Below are 10346 nucleotides of genomic sequence, written 5' to 3'. Positions count from 1 at the left end.
ACACAGTCCCTGCCTTCAGAGAGACTAGTGAGAAAGACAAGCAGGTAGATATTATAGTCCAACATGCTCAGTTGTCAAAGATGAGCTGGACACCAAAGTGGTTAAGGACAGATTTTAATATTGTAATATACTGTTACAGCAGGGAAGAGGGTCTAGCGTGAACTCAACTTCGATTTGTACAGAGGTGACTGGGGGGGTGTGTTACAGGGGAATGAGGGAGTAAGGAGTGGGGTGAGCTGGAGCTCAGTAGAGTCAGGGAAGTGAGAAGTGCAAAATGTTGGTCAGTGTAAACGCTAATGATTAGGCCAGCTGTGTCCGCCAGTTGTCAATCATCAAAGTTAAGACCCTGTCCTTCCAGAGACTGGGAGACAGAGGCCCTGTCCTTCCTGGTGATTACATTTTAAAGGAATAGCTTTCAGATCCTGGTTGTAACAGATATATAGATGGATAGATATATAGATAGATACGTATAGAAATAGACATAGAAGTCCCTTTTAGTAAATGCTCTAAGAAAAGGTGGTCAGGCATTGGTTAGAACAAATAGTCGATTTTTTTGGTCAGCCTTGAGCTTTCTCAGCCAAGCACTTTGAGGGGGTGGGGGGTTGGGTCATCCTAGGGATGTGGCCTTGAGTTGTTAGAAGCTTTGTTTAAGTCTTTGAATGTGTGGGGGGAAGGTAGACAAAATCGTTTGTATTGAGATTCTGTAGTTTTTATAGGCCAGGGTTGAGGCCCAGTTGAGAAGAGGGATCAAGAGGAGCCTGGCTAGAGTTTGGTCAAGCACTTTGTCACAGTGCTGCCCTGAAGGTGAACACAGGCCTTGGAGGTGGTGTGTGTGTGTGTGTGTGTGTGTGTGTGTGTGTGTGTGTGTGTGTCCATCCAGGGACAAGGGACAGCTGGACTGGAAAGAACACTCCCAGTAAACTAAATGAGTCCAGTCAGAAGAGGGAAGGGGGAGCAGAAGAGCAGGGTTCAGGCTTGTAGGACCTCACATGCATACAATTAAAAGGTCCTCTTAAGGAAATATTTATAGAATTAGAAATACAAAATTAGGTAGCAGGCCTGTGGTGGGGGAGCCCGCAAGTAAGGTGACCTGAAGTGTAAGCTGCCCTTGGCTCATGAGCAATCTATCTCTCGGGAAGAGTATGCTCCAGGCCATGTGAACAGCAAGAACAAAGACGGGGAGGATAGAAAAGACCTGGCATGTTTAGGAACTAAAATCATTCAGAACTGGGTTTGCATGAAGGATATGTAAACGTTAAGCTAGAGAAATATCTGGGGATCCAATCATAGAAGGCCTGATGGGTCATCCTAAGAGTATGGATTTTACTCTGTCAGTTGTGGGGAGTCACAGGAGGATTTCAGGCAGGAGAGTGCCTTGATCACTTATTTAGGTATTAGAAAGATTATTCTGGAAGGAAGGGTGAAGGATGCGCTAGACCAGGTAAGGCTGGAAGGAGACACCAGATAGAGATTGTCTACAAGGCACTCCTACCACATGCCAATGAAGACCAATGCAGTCACACCACATTATGTATATATGATCTTAAAATAGATGCCAGGGTTTAGACAAAGTTGCTCTTCATCAAAAACATTTCTAGATTATGATTTCTGTAAGTTTAAAAGTATATTTACATATATTTTTATGGAAAAGCTAGCCTAAGACTTGTTGATGAATCTTGCATGGTATAACATTTTATTTTATTTTTTAAAAGATTTTATTTATTTATTTGACAGAGAGAGAGGGAGGGAGCACAAGCAGGGGAGGGGCAGAGGGAGAAGCAGGTTCCCCGCTGAGCAAGGATCCTGATGTGAGGCTCGATCCCAAGACCCTGGGATCATGACCTGAGCTGAAAGCAGATGCTTAACGCACTGAGCCGCCCAGGCACCCCTAACATTTTATTTTTAATAAAAAATTATGTATTTGATTTATTTGTCCTTGGGTATCATGCATATATAAAAAGGAATAGATTTTAAAGTCAGATAATAATGTCTACTATTCTATTTTTATGCAGGACACTTTGGTACAGAGATGTCACAAGCAGTGTGGATTCTGTGTCACACAGCCTGTGACAGTGCTGGGGGCAACATCATCTACTAAAAGCAAAAATCTTAGGGCACCTGGGTGGCTCAGTCATTGGGCATCTGCCCTCAGCTCAGGTCATGATCCCAGGGTCCTGGGATCGAGCCCTGCTTCCGGCTCCCTGCTTGGCGGGAAGCCTGCTTCTCTCTCTTCCACTCCCCCTGCTTGTGTTCCCTCTCTCGCTGTGTCTCTCTCTCTCAAATAAATAAATAAAATCTTAAAAAACAAGAATAAAAGCAAAAATCTTAAATGAAAGGCACATTTACTGTTAGGTCCTGCTGCTTTATACCAGGGGGTTCTTAGATCCCTGGAAGGTGATACTTGGTTTTCCCCTTCAGGTTTTCCTTTTTAATTTATTGACAAATCTTTGCTTTGATAGAGTAAAGAGATCCCGTGCTGAGGGAAGATCTGAGATGAAGCATCTGGAAAGTATAACCATCAAATCATGTAAGTTGTCTTTCTGTCTAGTCTCAAAGAAAAGAGCAGTGATTTGGATTTGGTCTGTTCTTCCTCTTGTACAGAGGAAAGGAAGGCGATTCACAACACGCCTAAATTTGCATGTGGCAGTGGTAGTAACTACACATTATTCACTTCAATGTAGTCTAAGAACCTTCACGTTGCCCAGACCCAAGGGGATGTTCTGGCTTTCTGCTTCTAAAGCAGCAAATGAGGGGGCACCTGGGTGGCTCAGTTGGTTAAGCGACTGCCTTCGGCTCAGGTCATGATCCTGGAGTCCCAGGATCGAGTCCCGCATCGGGCTCCCTGCTCAGCGGGGAGTCTGCCTCTCCCTCTGACCCTCCCCCTTCTCATGTTCTCTCTCTCTCTCTCAAATAAATAAATAAAATCTTAAAAAAAAAAAAATTTAAAGCAGCAAATGAGGGGCGCCTGAGGGCTCAGTCGGTTAAGCGTCCGACTCTTGATTTCAGCTCAGGTCATGATCTCAGGATTGTGAAATCGAGCCCCACGTTGGGCCCCACGCTCAGTGGGGAGTCCACTTGAGATTCTCTCGCCCTCTGCCCGTCCCGCACCTTGCTTGCACTCTCTCTCTAAATAATAATAATGAAGGAACAAATGAAATCTTACTGTGGAGGTCTGGCATATAAGAGGTAAGAGCCACGCGCTGTGGTTCCAAGGACCGGCCTCATGCCCTCCCCTTCCGTGCAGCACCCCAGCTAGCCCTCCAGGCTTTAGCAACCCAGTTTGTAACCTCGGCTGTGTCCAATTCCTACATTCTCTCCTTAGGAAACTGACACTCCCAAGGTGAAGTGACTCGTTTCCGTTCACATTGGCCAGCAATCAATCTTCATTTCCCTTCTCTCTGTTGCTTTTCAGAGGTAGTGTTCTCACCAGGATGTCACACTGTTTTATTTCAAAAACGCTTGCAGATGTTAAATCCCAGGGGGTCCTTACTGACTCTTTCCATCTCTAAGGAGGTCAACTATCACGTATTGTGGAAACTCTTTCCTCAAATGTCTAAAAAGGTGGAACATGCTCGTGTGTGTTTGTAACGTCGCATGGGGCATCACGCAGACCCTTGTTCACGCGACTCTGTAACATGTGGGCACAGTAAATCCATCCATTTTATTGATTAAATCACAGAGATTCAGAAAACAGCAGACTGAGCCGGGCAATTCCTTCAGTTCCCACTGTTGGGGAAATCTACCTAGGTTTTCTGAAAGAGCAGGTGGGCAGCTCTGAGCCATCTGCCACCTCTAGGAAACAAACGCTTCTTACTTCAGGGGACTCCCACTTGATTGTGCATGATTATTTGGTTGTTCAATCTAAATACATGTGTCCCCACAAAAGGCAGCCATTGTCTCATAAAGAGAGTCATTTGGTCCCTCCTTCCTTATGATGAACCCAGTCTCCTCTCCTCCTGAACCCCCTGGCAATGTTCCCGGTGACCAGCAACATCCTTGTGCAGGATGAGGAATGATGGTCCTAAGTTCATCTCGGGCAAGGACTCGATCGTTGGTTAGTTGGTTCATTCATCATTCACTCATCGGACAAACATTACGAAGAGCTTTCTATCCCCAGGAGCAAGAGGAAGTATACACTGTATATTCACGAGGGCTGCACTTCAGTGTGGAGCAGACGTACCCCTAAGAGCACCAGCTCCGGGTCCCCCAAAGCTATCAGGGAAGGCTGCAAGAAGAGCAGGCATTTGGGCTGGACTTTGAGGGCTGGCCTTCCATCTGGAGGCAGGGTTGGAAGGCATCCCCCCACCCCCCAGCAGAGCAGACGGTCGGGCAGCAGGAAATGGAAGACGTCGGGACAAGGACTGGGTCACCGGAGCCCTGGTCCTGGAGGCGCGCGGAGACAGACCTGGGAAGGGGGTCGGACTCTTGCGGAGAGCGGAAGGCCCGCCGCGTGTCGGTCCAAGGTTCGGGGGTGAGGCTTTACGGAAGGTCGTCAGCAGGGGGCGATAGCACCACATTGACAGCTGCCCTGGGGAGGGGCCCGTGGGGAGGACGTGCCTGATGGCTGCGAGAAGAGAACAGAACATGCCTGAAACGATGTAGGGGCGATGGAGGAAGGCCAGAGCCGGGGTGCCGGCGGGGACGGTGGGGCCCGACGGCCATGGAAGATAATGCTGAAGAAAGAACAAGAGCGGGAGAAGCAATGCACGGGGTGGGGGGTGGGGACGGGGGGCTGGTCAAAGGTGATTCGTACATTTTGAGATGCCAGTGATGCCCCTGAATGAAATGAGGGATGGAAGACAGGGACCTGTTTTGGGTGAGAAGGTTCTGAGTTGAGCTCCGAATGTGGGGACAAAGGTCAGAGTCGCGTGTTTCTTGTGCACCTCCCTTGGAGTGCGGACCAAAGCTCTGGTTAAAACCGAAGCAGACCCCGTAGATTGAGAAAGAGATGGTCGGCGCTCAGAAGGCACGAGTACCTTGTGGATTTAGGAGTGAAGCAGCACTGGCCTGCCTTCCTCGGACCCCCCTTTCTCTCTTCCTTCTCTTTTAAAAGTCACCGAAGCACAGAGGTGACAACGCTTGTAACTGGTTAGAAACCACATGACCACTCCCCCCCCCCCCCGCGGTGACCCACAGTTTGGTGGCCACTGACATTCTCAGGGGCTCATGCTTGCAAATCCTTGGGCTCATCTGGAGTGAGCTTCATCAGTTTGTCCACGCAGAGCAGGATGAGGGTGAGGAACCACAGGCTCCAGCCCACGGCGGCCGCGATCCAGCCGTATTCGTCCACTCCGGTGTGGCAACACCGAGCCGCTTGGGGGCAGAAATCCACGTCTGGCGGGGAAGGGAGAGCAAGAACAACAGGGTGCATCGCACCAGCCCACCCAGCTCCCCCTCCAGGGTTTGTAAGAACAGGCCAGGAATCATAGGAGAGCTAACATTTACTAAAGGGCGCCACACACTGTTAGGTGCTTCACACACGTCCCCTTACTCATTCCTCACACAGTGAGAGGTACAGTTCCTATTCCCATGAAGGAGCTGAGGCTGTAACTCGCCCAAGGTCACCAGATGGCAGAAGAGGACTCAAACCCAAGTCCGAAAGAATCCAAAGCACTGAACTTAACCTCTAAGTATTATTGCCTATTACCCTCCTTCGTAAATGCCCAGAAGTAAACACATTTGGTCATTCAGTGAGGGCAGCAGAAAGGAGTCAGACGTAGAATAAAGCAACACTAGTTTCCCTCCCAGACCCAGGGCCAGCTCTGGGGTGAGGTCAGCAGCCGGGAGAAGCTTACTGGGGCACTGCTCCAGGCTTCCAGGGTCTGGGTGGTGGGTGGTCAAGGTGGTGTTGTTGCTGTTCCTCACTTCTGGAAGAAAAGACAGAAGAGGGTCACAGGCAGTAGGAAAATCTATCCCCAGGCATAGAGTGTGAAATCTTTTTTGTGAATTTGTAGTGATACTGCGAAAGTTCCAGTCTGGGTATTTTAAGACTTCATGCAACAAAGTTAACAATTTGTTATAGACTGAACTGACCCCTCCAAGTTCATCGAAGTCCTAACCCATGGTAGTGACTATATCTGGAGAAAGGGCCTTTAAAGAGGTTAAATCAAGGGGCGCCTGGGTGGCTCAGTTGGTTAAGCGACTGCCTTCAGCTCAGGTCATGATCCTGGAGTCCCTGGACCGAGTCCCGCATCGGGCTCCCTGCTCGGCGGGGAGTCTGCTTCTCCCTCTGACCCTCCCCCCTCTCATGTGCTCTCTCTCTCATTCTCTCTCTGTCAAATAAATAAATAAAATCTTAAAAAAAAAAAAAGGTTAAATCAAGGTTAAATGGAGTCGTATGGGTGGGCCCTCATTCAATGTGACCCGTGTCCTTGCGAGAAGAGGGAGAGACACCAGGGATGTACCTGCGCGGAGAAGAGACCGGGTGAGGTCACAGTGAGAAAGAAGGTGGCCTCAGGAGAAGACACACCTGCTGACACCTGGAGTCTCCAGAACTGTTAGAAAATACATTTCTATGATTTAAGCCATCCAGTCTGTGGTAGGTTGTTATGGCAGCAAAGGAATACAGTCCCCTTTTCCTTTCACTATTACCATTCAGAGACGCTTTATCTGCATGTCTCATCGACTCATGGCTTCACACCTCATCTCCTTCATATCTCACCCTTCAGTGGCCAAAGTCTGATGCAAATAGCTTTCCAAACACTCTATTTTAGCTGTTTCCTATGCAAAGAGCTACATGTAGACATAGTTTCTCTCGTATATATTAAAACAATCATTTAACAAGCTCGCATGTCTTCTCATACCTATCTTCAATTCCCTTCAAAAACAATCTGACTTTGATTCTTTACTTCTGATGATTATGATCGTATACCTCAGGCAGATGGTTATCAAAAAAATTAAACACTATGCAACCAAGTCCAGAGATGGCTAGAATTTGCAGCCTTTAGAGTTGTCTCTTGACCCATAAGTAAGGAGCACAAAGGTAAAAAGAACTTTAGTGGGAATTCTCAAAGTTCTATCAGTGTGGGGGTGAGGTGGGGCTACGGAGTTAGACATAAAGATTCCTAAGCATGAAAAGCCATTGTCTGTGTTCCCTCTCATGACAGAATGAGCAGATGGATGATCCAGGTGTATTCTTTTTTTTTTTAAAGATTTTATTTATTTATTTATTCATGAGAGACAGGGAGAGAGAGAGGCAGAGGCAGAGGGAGAAGCAGGCTCCCTGCTCAGCAGGGAGCCCGATGCGGGACTTGATCCCAGGGCCCTGGGATCATGACCTGAGCCAAAAGCAGACGCTTAACCATCTGAGCCACCCAGGCGCCCAATCCAGGTCTATTCTGTCCAATAGGGCAACTACTTGTAGCTATTTAAATTTATTAAAATGGACTTAAATTAAAAATTCAACTTCCTGGTCATATTAGCCACACGTCAAGTGCTCAGTTACCACATTGCTACCATCTTATTCCCAAATGCTACCATCTTAGAAACACAGCACAGACGTGGCACATTTCTGTAGAGGCCGCTTTTAGGCAATAGGCATGAGGCCTGGAAACTTGATCAAGGCAAAAGGGCCCACAGAGACCCCCAGCTGAATGCAAACAGATTCATGAAGCTTTGAAATAGCCACCCTAACTGACCAGCTACAACCAGGCACAGTTCCTAAGATTACCGGAACAGGGAAAGTTCCGTATGTTCCCATGCTCCCTCACTCCGCCCTGTAACTACAGCCCCTCACCACCACCTCGCGGCAGAATGTCTCTCCTTGGCTGTCCTGCCCGTTGCCCTCTTGCAGTATATTCAGTAAACTTCTATCTCCTTTGTTCTGCCTGGAGTGAATTCTCTCACTATTGGTACCCTGGCCCCCACCCAATTGGGACGCCCCACAACTTCCATCATCAAAAAAATTTTTATTAGATAGTTAGTCTAGGTAGATCAAGACCAAGAGGTCAATTTTAAAGAATTGTTCTGGAAATTAATTATACTGCTGTTTCGCTTCCTTGAGGATGCAAAAAATAAATAAATAAATAATAAAAGGTGGTTTGGAAACTCTCAAGGCCCCACTGACTGTAGGGCAGCGTGTCCTTCAAAGGAGCTTGTTGTCGTGTAGCAGGACAAGTCAGGAAGAAACTCCTTGTTTGGCCAAAGCCATGAAATTGCTGCTCAAACTAATTTTATGCCACCCACCCACCCAGGCCACTCCAATGTCCTACCTGAAGTATAGTAATTACCTTAACACAATCTGATTGTTACTGTAAATTATTTACAACTAAATGGCTTAGAACTTGGTCTTTATTTGTTTTGGAGAAATTGATTCCTCAACCTTTAATTTCCCTTTTAACCCAACTAACTTCCTTGGCCTTGACTTTCATCTCCCCTCTGCCCTAGAATGGAAGTGGTCCCCATCTAGAGCAAGTGAATGGAAAAAACCTAGTTAATCAGATGCTGGTATTAGGTTAAAGCATTCGAAATTGCCATTTCGGTAGGTCAAAAAATTTTTCAATATCGGTAATTTTATATGGTTTGAACTGAATAGCCTAATTAATAATTTCTAAGAATTTAAACCTCACCCTCCTCCCTCATAAGCATAGCCAGTCAGGGACCAGTCCCACTTGGGGTCACTTCCGAAGTACTGGGTGCTGGGAATACCCAACAATTAAGTGCAGTTAAATTTGTCAAGTTTTTTGAGAGCCTATCATAAGCAAGTCACTATGAGGGTAAACAAATAAAATAAATAAAATGCTCATCTGGGGAGGGGTATTAGAAAATAAACATGCTAACATTCATTGTTTACCCTGTGCTAATTTACTAAAACGTCTTTACATGCAGTAGTCTCATTTCATCTTATGACAACACTATATATATAAGTGCTATGATTATCCTCACAGTATAAATGAGAAAACTGGGGCACAGAGACGTTAAGCGATTTGCTCAAGGCCACACAGTAGTAAGTTGTGGAAGCCAGAGTTGAGCTGAGGCTGAGTGGCTAGAGCTCATACTCTCAACCTCTTAAGGAGAGGCGGCGAGGGCAAGGGAGACAGATACAGCCCTGAGGGGTCATCGAGGGTTGGTTTTGAGAGAAATCCATCAAGGGCAGGGCAGGAGCTGTGGAGCAAGATCAAAGCCAGAGGCCAAAGCCAGGAGCATGAGGGTATGAAGGACGTCTCCCTGCACGGGGTGCAGAGCCCAGCCTGAGAGAGCAAGACAGGAGTTGCTACTCAACCCCTCTAGCGTGCGTGAACAGAGAGGGCAATAACTCAACATCTCCCGTGCTCGGGGAAGGTGGGAGAATCGTAGGCAGCATTTGACAGTTTTCCTGCGTTTGGTATTTGTGAAAGTTGCGAAGGAAGCACAGGGTTAAGGGAGGGACAGAGGACCTTAGGGGAGGATCAGGAGTACAAAGCGGGAATTGCAAACCACAATAGCCAGGGGCACCAAGAAGGAGCCGTTGAGACACAGCAACCAATAAAATGTCACTTTAGGCCAGATTGGTCCCAGGATGGGAGAGACTGTCAGTACACTGCTTTTTCCTCTTTCTTTGTGGCAAAGTCCAATCGAAGTGGCTAATCCTGTCCTAGCTGAGGAGTTGAGCATTTGATCAAGGGCTTAGGTAAATATCGAACACCCCCACCCCAACTCACTACCTCCTGTCTAATCCTTCAGGTGAGAACTGTTTGCTCTTTGCTTTGTGTGGGACCAACCCTAGCCAAAGAATCCTCCTCCTTCCCTCTCCCTCCTTCCCTCCCTCTCTCCTTTCCCTCCTTCTCTCCCTCCCCCTTCCCAGCGTGGCCAAGAATAAAGCTCACAGTTCTACCTGCCAAGCAAGCCAAGTGGAAGGAGGCAAAGACCAGGCCCAGGGCCAGGGCAGCCCAGGGTGCAGAGGTGAGGTGCTTCATGCCGGAGAGGGAGAGGGAGAGGGAGGCGTCTGTCCGCACTATCCCTGCAGAGGTGTGCCGAGGGCTGCGTGCCATGTGTCCTGTGTGGACCATGTCCTGCCGGAGCTTGAAAGCAGTGTTGTCAGAGGTGAATTTCTGCTCTGTGTTTGGGGGAAAAGAGAGGGGGTGGGGCAAGAGAAACCGGCGTCACTCCTCGCTCTCACCTCTTCAGAAGGGAAGCTGAACTATGTTGGCTGGGGGAGGAAGGGAGGGGCGATTTATGCAATTCTGCCTTGAGTTCACTTGTTATCCCTACTGATAAAAGAGGGGACAGGAGAGGAGTTCTGTGCACTGCCAGTTCCTTGAAGTTGAGTTTGCTGCCTCTTTCAGCTGCCTGGTGTAGCACTGGATTCTTTATTCTCTTCAGTCCAGTATTTACTGACACCTACTATGTGCACTACACTATGCTAGAGT

The 10346-nt window shown here is 47.7% G+C and overlaps 1 protein-coding gene across 1 annotated transcript; it reads right to left on the bottom strand.

Moving 5' to 3' along the window:
- Window positions 1-5164: 5164 nt before the first annotated feature.
- Window positions 5165-9893, bottom strand: TMEM213 (transmembrane protein 213). Its single transcript, XM_021692838.1, has 3 exons — window positions 9812-9893; window positions 5796-5867; window positions 5165-5334 (listed from the first exon to the last, which is right to left on the bottom strand). Exons 1-3 carry the CDS (start codon window positions 9891-9893, stop codon window positions 5165-5167), a joined length of 324 nt encoding a protein of 107 aa, XP_021548513.1.
- Between the last annotated feature and the right edge of the window lie 453 nt (window positions 9894-10346).

Source organism: Neomonachus schauinslandi, chromosome 12 (assembly GCF_002201575.2).
Source record: "Neomonachus schauinslandi chromosome 12, ASM220157v2, whole genome shotgun sequence".
In the NCBI taxonomy this organism is placed as follows: Eukaryota; Metazoa; Chordata; class Mammalia; order Carnivora; family Phocidae; genus Neomonachus; species Neomonachus schauinslandi.
The sequence above is the reverse complement of the archived record's forward strand: the minus strand, read 5'-3'. Positions and strand labels throughout refer to the sequence as shown.